Here is a 20,313-nt window from a genome sequence, read left to right on the forward strand (position 1 = left end):
TTTATTTTAAGTGAGTATGATGCTCTGGACAGGGCATGTGCTTTGAGGCCAGATTAAGTGTAGAAATCAAAAACAAGATACATTTGACCTCATCTGAAACAAAAATTAGTATAATAATAGGCTAGCATGATAAAAAAAAAAAAAAAAAACAGTTTAAGTTGATTGTGTATTTTGTACATTCATTGTCTTTGACAGTTGGTTTTAAAGACTCCATAAAATGGCTTGACAAGCATTGTATTCTTTCTGATGTTGACATTACATTAACTAGAGTTGAGTGGTATATATAGATAGGTTTGTCACTTGTACAAATATCAATTTTAAAACAAAAATTTCCCCAATTTTTGTCATTAAAGACAGCTTTCATGCGGAGTATGAAATATTTAATTGAATATTATTTTAAGATCTAATCCCCTTTGGAAAGCCAAACTGAACTGTATAAATGAATTCGTAAGAGGGCAGGAGTCAACCAATAATTTGATATAGGTGCTTATTTGCAGTCAGGTGGGATATATGGAAAACAAGAAGACACAACTCTGAAACATACTGTGGGAGTCTCTGGCAAACAAACACCTATAGGTTAAAGATTTCAAACACAAAAATCAACCTAAAAAAAGGCTGATCCCTCTGTTCCAAAAAGAACTTCACTACGATGTACCTCAAAGTAAACACACCAGCACAACCCACTATATAAAAGATATCTAATGTTGGACAGAGATTACATATTAAGGAATCTCTTTCAAAAGGACTAGGAGGAGGTTGTAATATATTTAATTGCACTTTAAAAAAAAAAAAAATTAAATAAAAATAAAAAAAAGATTCAAAAGATTCGTTTAAAAGAATCGTTCTTGGGCTCACGCAAACATATGGCATTTCTGTTCACATAAAAGATTCACACTACCTGACAGTTTTTAAAATGTCATTTTTAATTCTGTACATGTAATAAATGTGATGACAAGGTATTCAGTGTTGATTGCTTTTAAGGTCACAATTCTGTATGTGCTTGAAAACATCGCTAGCTTTTGAAAAACGGTTCGAAATTATCAGTTTCTAAATGAGTCCCACACTCCACTCTCAGCACAGGATTCCATTGCACAAAGATTAATACCCTAGAGACCCAAACCCAGAGCAGGAGAGCTCAAGCCAGCACTCAGCAACTCGACTCCACCTGCTCCAAGATCATAAACAATTCAAACAGATTTAGAGCATAATAAATCGTATATGATACATGATGATCAAGCACATTTGTAGTATTGGTTACTAACAGGCCATACAGAAAAGAAAATGTAATAGGGAATTGATCAAACACCAGAAGCATTCACGCTTGCTTCGGTAATATATGCCCAATTATGGAACCATCTGTTGAAGGATCTTGACAACTCCCCTTCTCCTTCTGAGAAGCTCATATGAAATTCGGTTGGAGAGGCATCCAAAGATCAGATACATGAATGACACTATAGCATATCAGTTTTAGGTCTATCCCCCATATTATGGATGCTGAGGGCGACATTACAAGCAAAACAGAAGGGTACAGATATATTTGGCTACCAAATCATTTAGACATCAGGTTCTTGTACTGCCTTCCCTCTTTTTTTTTTTTTTTTTTTTTTTTTTTTAAAGATACGTTGATGCATAGACTTTTATTTAGAATGTTTTCTGAGAAAAACACATTTTAAACAATTAACAGCACACTTCAAAGTCCCATAGAGTCTACTAGTTGAGGGCTTTCGCACTCATTAAACAGGTGACAATGACAGAGACAAACAGAATAATGGATGTGAAAGGATAGACAGTATCAGTAAGGCCAACATTAAGAGAGAAAAGAACTGAAGCTGAAAACACAAATAATTGGGTAAGGAAATGCTTCTTTTTCTAAAATATCTTTCGCATTGGAATAACACGAGGGATTTCAAGTTCACTGTATTTAGAGAAGGTCTAGATTAATTTCTAATGCAGTTTAATTTTCTGTCCCTTGGTACCTAGAGACCATAAATCAGTGCTAGTGTTTCTCACAGAACACCCAGTACAATCAACATTGACGTTCACAGTCAAACATCACGCATATGCGTGCACAAACGCTCTCTAAAACCCAGTAGCTGTTCTGAAGACACTGTTAGTTTCATAAAGCGGTTTAAAAGGAACAGTTAACCCAAAAATGAAATTTCTATAATTTACTCACCTTCACGAAAGAAAGTCATACGGTTTTGGAATGACATGAGGGTGGGTAAATGCAGATTTTTGATTTTGGGCTGAACCGAACCCTTTAAGCTCTAATAGAGGCTTTGCAACCTGACCTCAGATAAGCTCCCAAACACACACACATTGACACACATACACAGTCTCACAAACCTGCCATCACCAGAGAGAAGGTCGGGTCTAATCTCCCACCACTAAAACCAAAAGAACATCATAATCTGATGGAGCAATGTTTCCTTTACAAGGTGGCTTCTTCCTCGCGAGTCACGGTGAATGAGATAATATCTGAGGAAGAGTAGATGATGGGCAAAGGGATTTTGTTTATTATGTCAAATAAAAAGATAAAGCACATCTGAGCGAGGGGGTGGGGGGGTGATGCTCCTAGCTCATGAGCTGACGAATCTCCTTGTGCATGTGACACAGGAAGTCCACATAAGAGGCCCCACCGCTGTTGCTCTTATCCTCTACAAGGAAGTGCTTGAAGATCATCTCCAGTTTGTCTTCCTGTTTCACCACCATAAGCTGAAAAAACAAAACAAAAACAAGGCTAAAATTAATTAAATGGACAAATAAAAGTTTATAAAACTTGGAAAAACCTATGAGGAAAGAAGGGAAAACATAAGCAAAAGAAATACGGAAGAAAAAAGCAGTAATATGGCGATGCTTTTACCTTCATGTATCGAGAACGTTTGGCCCTGACAGACTCGATAATCTCCCTCAGTCTCTTTGAAAAAGGATTATCCAAAGCCGGCAGAGATGTCTAAACCAGCAAAACACACATAATAAAAACACCACCATTCACATACTATTCATGAAATATGAAATGAAAGCAAAAATAGCTTGGTAAAAAGTAGTTTGCAAAATGTTAGCCTTAGTCACCATTTATCTTCATGACACCTTTTTCCATACAATGAAAATGAAGTGACTAAGACCAAGTCCCTAACATCTACAACAGCGCTAAACACGTGACCCTCCAGCCATCATTTGCGGCCCGAGTTATTTCATCATGAAAAAACATATCAACTGACTGTTAAATGTGCATTCCAAATGCTAAAGACTTTTACTGGAGCAGTTTTGGAGTTAACATTGGATATATCCTTCTTGTTTTTGAACACATCTCTTGTGTATGTGATGTTGAACACTCATGGTGTTTATTAGTTGACAGTGTCTTTGACAGTGACAACACGACCGATCATACCTGTTTTCTATAAATCGCAATAAATGTGCTAGAAAGTGGCTCTATGAAAAATTAAAACCAAACCACGAGAAAATTAAACTGTTACTCCCCTAATTTATAGGCTATATATAACGTATAAATTAATTACTATAAAATTAATAATTCTTACTATAAAAATATATACTAAATTAAATATATACAGTACTGTGCAAAAGTTTTAAGCACTTGTGAAAAATGTTGCATAGTGAAGATGTCTTCAAAAATAATGCCATAAATAGTTTTCATTTTTTAATTAGTCATACAATGTCCAGTAAACAAACAAATCTAAATCAATATTTGGTGTGACCACCTTTGCCTTCAAAACAGCACCAATTCTCCTAGGTACACCTGAACACAGTTTTTTTTGGCTGTTGGCAGATAGGATGTTCTAAGCTTCTTGGAGAATTCACCACAGTTCTTGTATCTATTTAGGCTGTCTCAATTGCTTCTGTCTCTTCATGTAATCCCGACTGACTTGATGTTTGGGGGGGGGCTCTGTGGGGGCAATGCCATCTGTTGCAGGGCTCCCTGTTCTTCTATTCTATTTGCAAAACTGACACACTGAAGCTGAAGATATAATTTACCATCATAAGACAAATGTTTCTGTGAAACATCTTGTGCGTCTAAAACTTTTGCACAGTACTGCGTGTATATTTTAATATTATATACAAAAATAAAGTGTGGCCCTCGAGGCTACAGGAATCAAGGTTAGCAGCCACTGACCTGTCCAAAGTGGAGAAGCCCTGTTCTACAGCATGAGTGAATAAATTATAACAGTACATTTTTTTTTACATTTTTGGGTATCCCTTTAAGCGATTTCAGCCATTTTGCTAACTGCTTGCCATTTCTGCCACAGGCACAAGCATTTCTAATTAGCTAAAAAAATGTGGGCCACTCCCCTGACTGTTTTTTTCCCCTCTTTTCTCTGTTCAAAGAGCATAGGGGTGTCACAGAGACAAGTGTGATTTCTCAAGACACCCATTTCAGTGATATCTGTCAGGAAGCAGGTACATTATATGCATGGTTGACAAAGAAAGAAAAATAAAAAATGCTTACAGCACCTCTAACCATAGCTAAAGCCCTTGTTATGCATTTAAAAGGGGTCGTACCATGCTGGGATCTATCTGGCTGAAGGAAGTTGTTCCAAAGATGTTCTGGAGCAGCTCTTGCTGGGCACTGACCCCCACCCAGAGGAAAAGGTTCAGCCCGTTCTCTAACAGGTACACTCCTCCTCTTGAAAGTCTCTCCTCGGAGTCTCTCACTGCTACAGGCAGAGACGTGCTCTCAACATCCAGCTTTTGCTGCAGAGAAACACAGAATGTACCGTAACCATCACAGCTCAATTAAAACATCAAATGGATTTTCTACATGTTTTGTTGGTCCCTCACCAGTGGAAGTAGGCGAGGGTAGAAAAACACATGGCTATCGGCCACGTCCATGGCGCTGACAAGCTGTCTTAAGTAGGCACGGTCATCAAGGGAGACATCTGCACCAGGCTGCAGAACATCACTCTTCAAAACGCAGTTTAGATACACAGGCAGCAGCTTCATGCACTCCGGCAAGATCAACTGCACACATGTAGACAAGAATTCATCAATGCAAGAGAGTACAATGCAAATAGATAACTGACATGAAATACTTTGGAAAGTTGATTCGTCCTGCTATGTGATATAAAAAGGATTTTACTAATTCTTTAATAATTATTAAACAGTTTTTATAACCATATTGAGAGACAACATAGAATATCTGTACTTTTGAACTAGGGAAAAAAGTGAATTAATATTAATAAAATATTAATAAGGTTTGTAGTTGTGCTGTTTATAGCTCCATGTTTTCTTATTGTATGGGTTAAGGCCCAGTGACTTTCTGTATTTACCTGTCCTGCTGAAGATGGATTGGCACAGTTCTTGCGGTAACAGGCTAAGATCTGTGCACACTGATTCACCAAGCTGTCACGTACATTCTTAGTAGGACTGCTGAGTACACTGCGATATGCTTTAAACACACAACAAAAGATACTTTAGAATGAAGTGTCAAATTAAACTAATAGTTCTAGGTGATTTACAGCAAAATTACAAAGATTTTTAACAGCACTTTGATGGTGGTGTGTGAGAAGTAAAAATATGTTCAGTGGCACGACAAAGTATGTGAACCCTTTTGAATTAGCTGGTTTTCTGCATTAAGCTAACAACATACAGACAATTATAATCTTTCATGTCTTTATTGGACACATCCCATTAAACATTCACAGTGCTGTGGAAATGTAAGTGAACCCTCGGATTTGATGACTAGTCGATACTCCTTTGGCAGCAATAACCTCTAACAAGCTTTTCCGGAAGCTGCGGATTAGACCTCCACAATGTTCAGAAGGAATTTTGGACCATTCTTCCTTACAGAACTAGTTCAACTCAGTCATATTCTTAGGATGTCTGATGTGAACACATTCCACAGCATCTATATTGCGTTAAAGTCTGGGCAACTCCAAAAGGTGGATTTTCTTTTTTTAAAGCCATTCTGTAGTGGATTTACTTTGATGTTTAGGGTCATTGCCCTGCTGCATCACCAACTTCTCCTGAGCTTCAGCTGATACACAGCCACCCTGACATTATCCTGTAGGATCTCTTGATACATTTTGGAATTCATTTGGGAATTCATTTTTTCCCTCGATGATGACAAGTGATCCAGGCCCCAAAGCAGCCCCAAATCATGATGCTCCCTCCACCGTACTTCACCGTTGAGATTATGTTTTCATGTTGGTATGCAGTGCCCTTTTCACGCCTTACGTAGTGCTGCATGTTCTTCCCAAACAATTCAACCTTAGTTTCATCAATCCACAAAACATTATCCCAGTAGCGTTGTGAAGTGTCAAGGTGGTCTTTGGCAAACTTCAGGCACGCAGCAAATTTTTTCATGGAAAGCAGCGCCTTCCTTCGCGGTGTCCTGCCATGGACACCATGCCTGTTTAATGTTTTTCATATAGTAGACTCAAAAACAGAGATAATAACCAGTTCCAATGATTCCTTCAAGTCTTTAGTTGTCACTCTAGGGTACTTTTTTACGTCAATGAGAATTCTGCGGTGCGCCCTTTGAAGCATCTTGGCTGGACGGCCACTTTTAGAGAGAGTAGCCACAGTACTATATAGTCTCCATTTATAGACAATTTGTCAAACTCTAATTAGCTTTTGTTGACATCATTAGCCTAGGGGTTCGCATACTTTTCCAATATTCACTGCGAGTGTTTGAATTATGTACAAGAACAATACAATAATGCGTTTGTTATTAGTTCTTTATTGTAACTTAGATGATCAAATTTATACATAAATGCCAGTAATTCACATACTTTTTCTTGCCACTGTATATTACACAAAAGCCAATGTTTGTCTGAACTGTGTGACAGAAGCAATACCTTTACCAGAAAAATTAACCCATATATTTTATTTAGTGTCATATGTGAAAACGAGAAATATGTGTGAGGTTGTATGTAGTTTCACTCACCATATTTGGCAAAGAAGCTGATGATGGTGTCGGTCTCACAGTTCCTGTACAGGTCTGCCAGCTGAGAGCAGCAGTTCACTGCCATATTATGGATCCGAAGCCGTCGTTGACCACTGCAGCTAGTGTACAGAACAGCACACTGAGGAAAGAGATAAAAGAAATAATGAAGGCAAAAAGATCGGCACAGCTGAGGTCATAAAATGTTGAGATCACTCAGTTAGGTGTAGCCAACACTCACATATGTGCACAATCACACACACCTGCATTAGAGCTCCAGTCTCCTCGCTGAGCTTGTCGTCATGTCTGAACTCCACGGTAACAGTCTTGTCACAGTCCAGTCCTGCCAGCTCAACATCTGTGGTGTTGCTCATGTAGAAGGAACCGAAGAAGTCTGTTGCCCGGATACCTGTCACAGCACCACACAGGGAAAACTCAGCCTTTATCTTCACATTCAACACTCCCCCTCAATGCTTAAATGTCATAATGCCACTGTACTCAACAGGCAGTCCGTAGGCCGCATTCAGACTTTATTTTGTGGCCAGTAACATACCCATTTTTAAAAGGTAGACACTTAAAGTGTGCATTTAATTTTGTGTCTAATAAAATGTAATCCTTGGTGACAATGTGAAGGCTAAATATTTATTGTGAGAGCTCATTAGTCAAGAACAAAATTGATTCATGATTTTCATGCCAATCAAAAATTTAATTTATCACCAAAATGAAAAAAAGAAATTGTTTTTAAAGCTATTATTGCTAGTATACAGTATATATAATGGTAGCATTTCATTATCATGGTAATGAGAATGAGATTTTTTTTCACATTACAGTAATAAGAATTCAGGGGGTAAATGTGCTTAATTGTCATGAAAATGTCACAAGGAAATAAATGTAATCGTCTTAATTTTGCCTTTTGTTCTTTCGATTTTGGGGTGGAATTTGACCCAAAAAAATCTTTCGCCTCACCGGTGCTAGTGCGGACCCTCATCACTGCATCAAAACCCATCTGCTTCTGCACATCTCTCCTCAGGTCATTGAGGAACCGCTCCTGGTCAGTTGAGGCCTGAAACAAACCATATGGTCATATTCCATAGAGTGATGCATGTTAATTATGGTTAACGAGATACTGATCTATTCATGTATGGAAAGGTAAAGTTCTTGCTAACCTGGAAGTAGGTGTATTTGTAGATGGAGCCTCCTGTTGAAGTGGGGACCACACCTAAAGTTGCTACATCAACATACTGATTGGGAAAGAGGAAGAGGTCCACACAGCAACCCTGGGTCACACACTCCTTGGCTAGAGTGTTGTAAAAACTAACCTGTGGCTGGAATAATGACTGAAACAGAGAAGCAAACTTCAGGATGTGTCGCATGAAGGTTTCCAATCTCTCTTGCTTCCTAAAAACTCATGGACCACTTCAGTCTACATAAATACTAAAACTAGTGATGCACCAAAATAAATTCTTAGCCAAAACCATAAATTCTGGACATACTGGGCTAAAAAGAATGAACTGAAAATGCTACATTTAATCGAATTCTATTAATGTTACAATATGTTAAGTAATAATACAATTTCATCCTTTAACTTCCTTCAATTTTTTTTTTTTCATTAAAATGAAAACAGAAAATTAAATTTTATGGCATTTTTGGATGAAAAATTTTCAGTGGTCGGTGCTTCCCTAACCACAACAAGTAGCTACTAGTTCCAATGTTCCAATAGTTCTCAGTCTATATTGTGACTGAACAGAAGAGTCTGGAGTAGAGGTGGTCATTGTACCTTCTCTTTATCAGTGCCCACTAGTTTCTTGTCCTCCCTGTTCTTCAGTTTGCCTGGGGCCTCAGCAATAGGCAGAGAAGAGTGGAAAACAAAGAGCTTTCCGGCACAGTCTGCAGCCTAGATGAGTTCACAAAAGTTATTTTTACTGAATGACTCTGCTCAGAAAGGGCAAACTTCATGAAACTGCCACAAAGCTATCATCACACAATTACAATTGAGTTTGCGGAAAACATTAAGATGTAAAGTCGGTTGCTTGATGTTAGTTTGCACTGTGAAACCTGTGCTGATGCAATAACATCAAATACCTTGAGCGCCTCCAGCCCTGCCTGAATGACAGGCCCAAACACAGTCTCCGTTTCCCGTGTGTCAGCAAACATCTCAGGGATCTGATCCAACAAACTGAAGCCAACACACATTTTCATAGATCAATACACTTTGATTGTTCAATTGATCCTGATGGTCCAAAATTCAGGAAACCAAGCTTTTAATGAGCAAAAGGTAAAAAAAAAACAAGTGTTTCCTTCTTAAAGGAAAAAGAAAAAAGAGAAACCATAGTACATTATACGTCCGCAAAAAAAGGCTAACCTACGCATAACTACGCCAACACTGAAATGGCTTCAAGAGTTACTTGATTATGGTGGGGATTTTTATAGCTAGTGCAGTTTTCACACTCCATTTTCTGCGAATCTTACAATAGTTTAGCCAAACCCGTCTGTCACAGGATCTTAGTAAGAGACCCAATTTTGATCATAACAAAAAAAAAATTATCAAAATGTGTAGTTACTGCATTTATGCTTTGCACAGTAGTATAGACCATTTCAAGGCGATTTAAGGAAGTGATGTCTTTTTGTTCCTTGAACAACATCTGCTAGTTGCCGAACTCAGACTGTGTTCCAAATGGGATAAATCACTGTCCAAAAGGGCACTTTGAAGGGAGAACAATCATGATGTCAAATGTAAGATTGCTTCAAACAGAATTTCTAATAAAAATGACCCGAGTGACCCTTATTTTTGTTCCCCACACCTTTCAGCCATTCAAAGCTCTCACAGTGGATGGTAAAGTCTTAGAAGGGAATATGGCACAGGGATCATCATTTCTGAATGCAATGCCGCCTCAGTCAAAACAACTGCGGGAGGTGCTTCATTCATAGTGACTTTAACACGATAAACGTAACTAACGTTAACACGATTATTGTTATACTGAAACTGAAGTGTTAAGATCTCAGAAAAAGCAAAGACAAATGAACGCATGAACCACTGCAGTGGATTGATACATGCAGTACTAACAACTGTAGCACATCTTATCTCTAGTAGGTGAAAGACATTTATGCCAAATAATTCTAAGTTTGATAGATAGAGCTCTAAAAGTGACTATAAATCTCTCCCATTATAATGAATGAAGCTGCACAAGTCATTTACTTTTACATTGTCATTTAGCAAATGCTTTTATCCAAAGGAAAGAGACAAGTATTTTTATTATTAAAAAATAAATCCTCACCTTGTCCACAGATCAAGCAGACAGCTTCACTGAATGGCTTCATTGATTATAATACAAGCAATCCAACATACCCGACCTTGCCGCTGAGGTTATAATTGCGAGCATCTGAACTACGATACAATTTCATTGTCTCTCTCGCGTAGATGCTCTCAGTATCAACAACACGTCTGGATAAGTCACTTCAAGTAAACGTTTGATGTTCTTTGAGAAAATTTGTTGACTCAGAGTCTTATAGGATCCGGTAATGACACCTTATTGTTTATTTTCAGTTTTGGCAAATATCTCGCTTGTTCCGTTTTAGATGTTAAATTTAAAATCAGTTACTTTAATACTTTAACTTATGTATTTTTCTCATGAGTTACTTTATCTTTTACTTGAGTCAGTTACCATGAAGGTATCTTTAATTTTACGTAAGTAAAATGATGATTAGTACAAGACTTTTGCTGCAGTGTTTATCACAAACACAATTATCAGGGAGGGAATTACCCCTCTCCCCCTCAAGGAAGAATCCACACAGTTGCTTTGGACTTACCTTAATGAGGGCATAAACAATCAACACATGACGACACACAGCATCATAAAACAATCACACAAAACTAACATTATTTTGTCTCTTGGTTTTTCTCTCACAAAACGCCTTCTCAAACAGCTTAACTGAATTCTGGATAATTTCATACCAGGAAATTTATTTAATACTTTAAAATAAGGTTCCATTGGTTAACATTAGTTAACAACATTAGTTAACATGAACTATCAATAAACAATTTTACAGCATTTATTAATCTTGGTTCATGTTAATTTCAACATCTTTTAAACTGAAAAGTGTTGACATTATTTAAAGCTGCACTATGTAAGATTTTTTGGTTCAAAATGAACAAATTGCCATTATTGATAAGAGTACATCAACAATCAGTGTTCAAAACATCGTCCTTACCTTACCTAGATTCACTATTGTAAGCCTAAAAAAATGATTTGTATTTTGAGCTGTGGGGTTCAATTTGGTGCGAAATCACTGGTTTATGACGTTCATCCTCGCATAATTACGTCATGTCCACGCACGCAGGAAAGAAGTGCCGGCTGTCACATTTTCCAGCTGGAGAAACTAACTATGCTGTTCAAGTGTACGTGCTAGTCATTTTATTTCAACAGTTCTGGGTTATAAAAAAAAAAAAAAAAAAAAAAATGCGGCTACCGGAATGCTTCAGGGTCAGACATGCACAGTAGCGTTCGAATTCCTTTGTTATTGTTTACGTCCTTGAAATGGTCTATACTGTACGTTTCAGGGTCCTTACAACACACAAAACTGAAGCCTACCTCTCAATCACCACCCTGGACTCTGAAACATTGACCAGAAATCCATCCAATAGGGGTACAAACATGTCAGCCACATCTGACACAACCATCATCTGTGGCTGGGCAAGAGAGGCCTTTACGTTATAGAAATGAAGTACTTTATTGTAGGTGACGAAGCCAACTCGAATGTTTGATTCCACATCAGGGTTCTCTCTGAAAGAACAATCAGCAACAACATGAGGGAATGTCACCATTTTTTTACTATCAATCTAAAAGAAGTTGTCTGGAATCATTGAATATGTTGATATGCACAGGCTTAAGCAGACAATGTGTAAGGTCATGAAATCATGAATATGTTCTCGTCATATGTTTATGACGTTTGCCTCGCTAAAGAACACATTTCATGTTTAAGGAAAACCTAAGCAAGACACCTAGATTTTTGCCCGTAACCCTGATTTAATTTAGCATTAACTGCCATCAAATTACTGCGATAACTATTGGCAAGAGTTTAGAAAGGCTGCCTTCCATAGAACAGCAGCCTAAAACAATCTCTAAATGGCTACAGGTTAAAAAAAAAATCCCTGTGTGGCCTGTGTGTCTTCAAAGTATCAGTAATTAGTAAGTATATAGGGTCAGTTTAGATAGGGTCAATTAAGATTTCATTTTTACTTTAAAACGGGTTATAATAATGAGCTGATTTTGGACAGTTTGATTGTTAATTTTAATAATGTATTTCTGATGTACTATTGTACTTGGGCAATATCACCTGGGCAAGTAATCCAACAGAGTCTTCAGCTCCTGGCACACAATTCCCACCAGGCCACTCTTCACTGCGTTATAGGACACATCAATCAGGAAGATGAAGGCTGGTGGCTGAGGAAACTTGTTATTCTGTAAACAAATCATATTTTAATGAGAGATAAAACATATTGGCACATAGATTTTTTTGTGTCTATTTCACATTAATGCCCTCGGATTACATTGGTATGATGGGAGCATGTACTGTACCTTACAGTAGTCCACAGTAGCCGTAAACTCATAACTGCCCATAGAGAGCTCTGGTCGGTCGTAGCAGTCCACTCTCTTCCCTGTGTGATCCAGATGCTGGAAGAAATGGGGAGGCACTGGGAGAGGGAAATAAATATGGAAATCAAAGCATCAAATATTGCTGATTATGATGCATACAACATCACAAACATGTTAACTACGACTCACCCTCGGTGACACAGCTGCAGAAGCCACAAAGGAAGCGACGGCCACCTTCAATGAACTGCATGAAAGGACACATGTAGGCCTTACAGCGATTACAGCGGATGGGACCACTTTCTCCATGATCCACGAGATATGGCGGTGTCTGCCAGAGAAAAGGAGCGAAACAATCCCAAATCATTACTCAAATCCATCATGACACCATTATTGTGAAACAAGATTCAGCAGTCTCAAAGCTCAGGATAGTGGTCAACCAAAAATGAAAATTCTGTAATCATTTATTCACCCTCATGTTGTTTAAAACCTGTATGACAAATAAAGCAAATTTTTAAATATCCTGTCTGCTCTTTTTCATTAAATGAAAGTGACTACTTTTATAGTGCTTTTGTAATGTTGGAGCTTGATGGCCCCAATTCTCTTTTAGTTTCATTATATGGAAGAGCAGTCAGGATATTTTTCAAAAATGCCCCTACTGTGTTCCAGTGAGAAAATGAAGTAAAAGTATTTTTTAAATATTTTTCATTTTTGGGTGAATTATTCCTTTAAACACTATGGCGCCAATACTCAAAAAACCCTTTGCCACAATGTTAATGGCAAAAACCACTAGTCTCAGTAGTCCACAATGAGAAATTGGCTATAAGAGAATATATTGTGATATTTTACTTCATCTGGTGGCAGAGTAGCCAGGGGTTTGATGACAGCAGCAAGGGGAACCTGGGACTGTTTGGCCACGTCAGAATTGCAGGGCATGTTATAAGCTGTGCATCGGATGTAGCGTGGACTTGCATTACCTTTGGAGACATATATCACAATAACACTACAGCTTAATCCAAACTGTAACACACCTTTGAATTCATTACAATGTATAATATTCTCACTGATTAAAACACAATACTCAGAATGTTCTGTGAAACAGTATTTAATCCCTACTCTTACCTTGATCTCTGACCTGGAAGTTGGTTGTGACAAGAGGTGGGGCTTGACCTCTGACCCCTGTGGTAAAAGGTTCATTTCCCTTGTTTGCTTTGTCATCCTCGATAACCTGAATCTGAGGGAACAAAGCAATCAAAGACAGTCACACCTTTTTTCATGAACAGACACACACCCCGACCTTTCACCCGACAAACCACCGTATTCTTGTATAGAAATAATCCAAACAGGATCAGTAGGTTTGAAAGTGTTAGCGCTATATCAGATCATCTAATCTAGATTAAAGGAATGTTAAGGGTTGAATACAACTCCAGCTCTATCGAAAGCATCATCACAGAAAATAATTTAGACTCCCTCCTTACAATAGAAGTCTATGGGGTAGGTCTACATCATGACAAAGAAACTCTGAAAATATGCAACTGTGTATAGAGAACATGCTTATAAAAGTTTGAGTCTGGCTTGTGTCATTTTGCAATTCCAAGATTCATATTTAATTCTCTGGTACAATCAAACCAAAGGTTTCCACTTCAAGAGAAGTGCTGTACATACATATTTCCTTTGTTTTTACAAACTGAGGGAAGTCAAAACCATGGCTGTGAAACAATTACAATTTTTACTAATTACTCATGATTAATCATGGTACATTAAAACAAACATTCAAATATCATCATAAATATATTTACTTTATACTCTCTCAAAGAACTTGGTTAGTCATTTTTTTAATTATTTAAATATCTACTTGTCATGATAACATGTTAGCAATAGATAATTTGACACATTTTACAGTTATAAATCTAAAATAAAAGTATGTTTACATGCTATAAAATCAGTGTGAATCATGCTGCAATAAACTGAGCAACATCTGCCGTTTTCCAGTGGATTTTAAGAACAGGATCAAATGGGCAGATTCAATTTATATAAAGCTTTATTGACAATATAAACTTAAGTGTACATTGCCAATGCATTATAAGACACTGTACATAGAGAATTTTAAATTTGCTAAAGTTTAAAATCTCCATTTTTATTTTCTCTGGCTGCCGTTCAGTCTCTATCACGCAAACGCTGGGTTGACACTGACTGGTTCAAATGACAGCAAGCGTTTTCAGGCGATGCGAAGAGATACGGCAGCTTGCCCATATCTCTCCCACACCTGGCTCACCACTTGCAGGTGTATCCATTCACCGTACAGTAAATCTGCTCCCATATTTATTATGCCCGGGGCATGTACCACACATAATGAATAAGCGTGCACTGCTCCACAATATTAGTTTCTGTGCTAGGATGTGTAGTCGAGCCGAGCGTGTACCTCCCGTAAATTTATATATGCCAAATTTAGCCACAGGAAGAGGGGAAAAACATTAGTGAAGTTTCAGGAAATTAAAAAATGGATACTGCATTAACTGTGTTTTTAGTATCACATTAAACAGTCAACTATTAATTGCAGAAATTAACATGCTAAATTACCCAGCCTAAGTCAAAACTAAGTTTCTGTGGTAAACGGCATAAAAAAAACAGAGCTTAATAATTAGTTGTATTTAACCCAGAATATTTCTTTAAATGATGGGCCACTATGTTTACATGAACCCCAATTAGAACTCAAAAAAGACATCCAAGTCATGCATAGATTGTAGCATGCAGGAGTGTAGATAGGAGCTATTTTAATCGGGTACCAATGACCTGTATTTTTTATTTTTTTTTATCAGTCAAATGCAAACAACAGGCCAAGATCATGTTACAATCCAAAAAATCTTAATGGTGCAAAAAAAGATTGATTTTCTTTATGCAATAACGCATTTTTTTTAATTTTGACTTTAGGGTGAATTATAATCAAGACTTTTTTTCATGAGATTTAACAGGTTGGTGTGTTTACTACTACATTCTATTCACTTACATTTAATAAAAACAAAAAACAATAATTTTTGTTACGCGAAGGAAAGACTGACAAATGTCATGGTTGGCAGTATGTTTATCTAGACAGAGTCATTGGCATATAAGGGACACAGAGTAAGGAACAAAGTGATTGAGAGTTAGTACAACAACACAGAACAGCAGAGAGACACAAGGCACTTACTGGACTGGGGATTGCATCTGGGTCTATTCTATGTCTTGTTTTCTGCACAGGCGGCATGTCAGAGGCTTGCTTTACGTTTTAACAATTTAGTCAGAAGATTATAGTAGAGAGAGATAGAGAGAGAAGCCAAAACAAAACAAAAAGAGAGAGAAAGCAAATATGATAAACAGAAGTGTAACCACAGTTACTGTTCCTCTGTTATTTCAGTTAGCCAAGAATTATTGTATCATACTGTTTAGCAGGCAGTATAAGACACGAATGAAGATATTGCAAGGCGGCACATGCAGAATTTCCAAGCCTTGAAAAAACATCCCTGAATCTGGGTGTTATTGTTATTCATACAAGATCTGTGCTAAGCCGCCACAGTGCATGCACATCAGACACAGGAGACTCCAGAGCGAAGCCTTTCTTAACACAAGCACAGAACACACTTCTATACACATCCTTTAATACAGACTGACAGTGTATGTTTGTGTGTGTGAGAGTGAATGTAAGTGCATTAGTACTGAAAATTATAGATAAATATATTAAGAAACACTTGAGTGAATGAGTGAGAGTGGTAAGTTGGAGGATGTGTGGGACTGCGAGTATGTGTGTTGGTTTAATGAGTAGATCTGGAGTGTTCATACCGGGCTTGGGATTGAATCAGGATCAAGCCTCTTTGGGGCAGGTGGTGCTGAAGCAGGTGCAGCAGGAGGTGCGCCGTAGTTTTGTTGCCCAGAATATGGTGCTGCATAGCCAGGCTGATGCCCTCTGACTTGCCCGAAAGCACCTGGTAGAGAAATAATACATCATGAGCAGGGATGTTATAAAATATCAATATATCGATTATTGATCTGCACATTATTTTATCGATACATTTGAGGCATTGATATATTAAAATCAGCCAACATTTAAATTAGAAGCCTAATTTGTGTACTTTTAATTCACTGCCAGTTGCCTTTCATTCAATGTAGTCTGATGTAAAAGCTTTGGGGGAGCACAAGGGGGCGACATAGCATTTACTGAAGCTGGTCGCAGAATATCACACACACATTATGAGCTGATGGCAGTCCAAAGTTACGAAGGTTTTTGTACTTCAAAGAATTTACAAAGTGACGATGATTTTGCAGGTATGAAACTGGTGTTACTGTGCAAACTGATCAATATCCAGATATATATATATATATATATATATATATATATATATATATATATACACAGATATATCTCTCGATAATCAAAGGGAAAATCTTCCGGTAATTGATACGTGAAAATGGCATCGATCCCAAGCCTAATCATGAGGAAATGTACTTAGAAAAATAAGAAAATACTACATTCTATCATTTTACTAAACCTCATGTTTTTCCCAAACCTGTATGACTGACTTTTTTCATGAGAGACAAAAGACGTTGTCACCCATATCCATACAATTAAAATGAATAAGGGTTATAAGCTGTTGAGCTCAAATTTAAAAAATGCAAAAATGCAGGCGGCCTGGGTAGCTCAGCGAGTATTGACGCTGACTACCACCCCTGGAGTCGTGAGTTCGAATCCAGGGCATGCTAAGTTATTCCAGCCAGGTCTCCTAAGCAACCAAATTGGCCCGGTTGCTAGGGAGGGTAAAGTCACATGGGGTAACCTCCTCGTTTCGCGTACAGACGACAACGTTGTCAAAACAATCCCCGTTCACACGGATCCGCGAAAACGACTAAAAACGCTGTATTATGCATGCCAGGCCAGTAGTTGGCGATGTCACTTTGTAAAGAAACACTACGCTCCTGCGCACATAAGCATTCTTCCACAGAGCGGTGAATACCACCAATGAAGATGGCGAAAGCGTCGAGCAATTTTGTCTGGACGGACGATGAGGTTGCTTTATTACTACAATTACTTTGCTGGAGAAGCTTCAATTAACTCAAAATCTTTAGCAGCACAAATACAGTCCTGTAGCCCACCATTGTAGTTTTGAATGTCTCGCGCGCATGCCTATAGACTAAACTCTCAAGATTATTCAATAAACTCTGCTCTTTTTTACCATCACTTCGTCTCCTGCCTTCTTCTGTATTCCCCCTGCTGACTCTTGGGTTGGTAGGAGAGTAAGTTAACATAAGCTGTTGATGTTCACTGGTTTTGGATATCAGACAGAACTCTGATATATGGATATCTTCTGACGGAGAGAGAGGTCTTGTGTACACTGGATCTAACATGCATTTTCACTGCCTCATGTTTTCATATTCCAAGCATATCACTGGATACTGAACATGGCATCACATCTCTGTCTATAGGCTATAAGCGGTGGGTGAATGAATTGCAGGGTAAAGGTACATCAAATAAAATTAAGTAAATAAATAAATAACATTCAAAATATAAATACATTTTTCATAAAAATTCATACATTAATTTCAAGATTTTCAAATTGCAGGTTCTGCCTACTGTACGATGTTCGCACTCAATACAAAACACTCCAAATGAATAAATTGTTGATTATTGTTATTTGCACAGACACCAGTATTCATACATTTCAAATTGATGCCTATCAATCCATCACTTTAAATAACACGTAATACGTGTGCGCATGACGTCATCGTTTTCACAAATTTGTGTTTTTGTACGTTTACACGGAGACGATAACAGCATAGTTTTCAAAAACTTGCACTTTGAAACCCGTTTTCAAAAGTTTGCGTTTTCAGGCCCCAAAACGCCGTTGTCATGTAAACGAAAAGCCAAAACGTATTAAAAGTTTTCCGTTTACAGTTGAAAACGTTGTCGTGTAAATGGCCCGAGACTTGTCCTCCGCCACCCAGACTGAGGTAATCATGCCACCAAGAGGACCTACTAAGTAGTGGGAATTGGGCGTTCCAAATTGGGGAGAAAAGGGGATAAAAAAAAAATTGAACAAAAAATGAGATTCAAAAGCACCAGCTGAGAGAAAGATTAAATTAAGCTTAAATTTCTGTTGGTTTCTCACACAAAGCCATCAAATGGCTTCAGAAGACTTGGAACATATGTTAAGTATTATAAACAACTTTTATGATGCTTCTTGTCATTTTTGAAGCTTGATCCTATTCGTCCCTATTCACTTTCTATGAGTGGAAAAGAGCAGAGTGAACTCTGTAATTTTTATTTGTGTTCCATGAAATAAATATACAAAGTATTTTCATTTATGGGTAACCTGTTCCTTTAAGTTAATGCTTTTATTTATTTATAGAGGGAGAAATTGATGCGGTAGCTGTCATGGACTTAAAATCAGGACAAGGCCAGTTCTCACCATTTTGCTGAGGCGGATATCCCTGCATTCCTGGCTGTTGTGGTGGCCCTGACATGCCAGCATTGGGAGGACCAGGTGGTATGCCAGGTTGTGAAGGGGGTACATGGTTTGCCTGTGCCATTGGAGGCCCTTGTAATGCCATAGGAGGGCCCTGCATTCCAGCAAGAGGAGGCCTTGGTGGAGCACCCCCTTGTGGTGGAAACCCGGTAGTGGTTGGAGGGGGACCTGAGTGATAAGGAGAGGGTTGGGAAACTGGTGGATGGGATGACATGGGTCCTGGGAGCTGAGATGGAGCAGAGGTGGGCGGTGGACCTCCAGGGAACACAGATGGCTGGGAGGTGGGATGCTGTGGTCTTGGGAAAGAGGGCTGTGCTGGAGGAGGTGGGCCACCATATGACTGGGTGGGGCCTAGAGAGGGGGCTGTGGAAAAAGGAGGCTGAGACACAGGTGGAGTTTGAGGGAAGGATTGCTGAGTGACAGGAGGTGGAGCTTGGGGCTGGGTTGGGCCAGCAGTGGAGAAAGCTGGGGCAGTATTTGGGAAAGGCTGCTGGGCAGGAGGCAGCGCTCCATAGTAAGACTGAGATAGAGGCTGAGCCACACCTTCAGTAGGCAGAAGATGCGTGGGAGCAGCTGAAGAAGGTGAAAAAGTGTGAGGAGCTGCAGGTGTGTAGGCAGCTGAGATAGGAGCCTGGGATACTGAGGGAGGGGCTAGAAAAAATATAGAACCAATCGTCAATTACACCACTGCTTCATGTTCATCTATGGTGTTGAATTTGTCAAAATAGTTATTTACCATAGCCTGGGCCAGCAGGGGAGGGTGCAGTGGAGCCAACCTGCATGCTGGCCATCTGATTGGTCATTTGCTGCACGCTGACTGGTGGAGCTCCAAACTGTTGGACATACGGGGGCTGAGGACCAGACAGATTCACTGCTCCCGAAGTGTACGTTTGAGACACTGGAGGCCTGCATGAACAAGAAGAGACCAATGTTAGAAACAAGATTAGCTGCAGAAAATTATGAAAACTCACTTTTCATTCTCATTTTCATTCAGCCACAAAACTGATGAGGCAACATGTAAGAGAAGTCTGAATACAAAAAGGAAGTGAAAGGACATGTTTATGTGTTGAACTGACAGGTCACTGACCTCTGTGGTGGAGCACCCATCGGAGGTGGTCCATTCTGAATGTCTCCTTGCCCAAACGGAGAATAGCTCTGGGCATCAGAGACAGGTGGTGCCCCTGAGGTGGGGGGTCCTCTCATACCTATAAGAGCACAGGCAGTCGTGAAGAATTACAGTGTTCCTAAATTCACCAACTCATCATCACAGTGACAACATGAAAAAAAATCATAGACACTCTTCTTCCCACTACACTCAATTTGTAAC

At 38.7% G+C, this 20,313-nt stretch overlaps 1 protein-coding gene across 5 annotated transcripts in view; it reads right to left on the reverse strand.

The window, feature by feature from the left end:
* Positions 1-902: 902 nt before the first annotated feature.
* The window catches only part of sec24c (SEC24 homolog C, COPII coat complex component), a 32,268-nt gene continuing 12,857 nt past the window's right edge, over positions 903-20,313 (reverse strand). For 3 of the 5 annotated variants that reach the window (XM_051667332.1, XM_051667327.1, XM_051667330.1), the window contains 22 exons: positions 20,074-20,191; positions 19,723-19,892; positions 18,930-19,637; positions 16,309-16,451; positions 15,680-15,748; positions 13,615-13,726; positions 13,342-13,469; positions 12,685-12,823; positions 12,478-12,593; positions 12,236-12,360; positions 11,491-11,682; positions 8,984-9,077; positions 8,679-8,795; positions 8,068-8,238; positions 7,868-7,964; positions 7,165-7,310; positions 6,905-7,043; positions 5,286-5,404; positions 4,798-4,977; positions 4,519-4,710; positions 2,864-2,953; positions 903-2,715 (listed from right to left, as the gene is read on the reverse strand). In XM_051667332.1, coding sequence (XP_051523292.1) covers positions 2,575-2,715; positions 2,864-2,953; positions 4,519-4,710; positions 4,798-4,977; positions 5,286-5,404; positions 6,905-7,043; positions 7,165-7,310; positions 7,868-7,964; positions 8,068-8,238; positions 8,679-8,795; positions 8,984-9,077; positions 11,491-11,682; positions 12,236-12,360; positions 12,478-12,593; positions 12,685-12,823; positions 13,342-13,469; positions 13,615-13,726; positions 15,680-15,748; positions 16,309-16,451; positions 18,930-19,637; positions 19,723-19,892; positions 20,074-20,191 — 3,506 coding nt within the window. In that variant the 3' untranslated portion in view covers positions 903-2,574. The remainder of the gene's footprint in view (positions 2,716-2,863; positions 2,954-4,518; positions 4,711-4,797; positions 4,978-5,285; positions 5,405-6,904; positions 7,044-7,164; positions 7,311-7,867; positions 7,965-8,067; positions 8,239-8,678; positions 8,796-8,983; positions 9,078-11,490; positions 11,683-12,235; positions 12,361-12,477; positions 12,594-12,684; positions 12,824-13,341; positions 13,470-13,614; positions 13,727-15,679; positions 15,749-16,308; positions 16,452-18,929; positions 19,638-19,722; positions 19,893-20,073; positions 20,192-20,313) is intronic. The other 2 variants (XM_051667333.1, XM_051667331.1) reach the window with 1 other exon arrangement.

Source organism: Myxocyprinus asiaticus, chromosome 32 (assembly GCF_019703515.2).
Source record: "Myxocyprinus asiaticus isolate MX2 ecotype Aquarium Trade chromosome 32, UBuf_Myxa_2, whole genome shotgun sequence".
Taxonomy (NCBI): Eukaryota; Metazoa; Chordata; class Actinopteri; order Cypriniformes; family Catostomidae; genus Myxocyprinus; species Myxocyprinus asiaticus.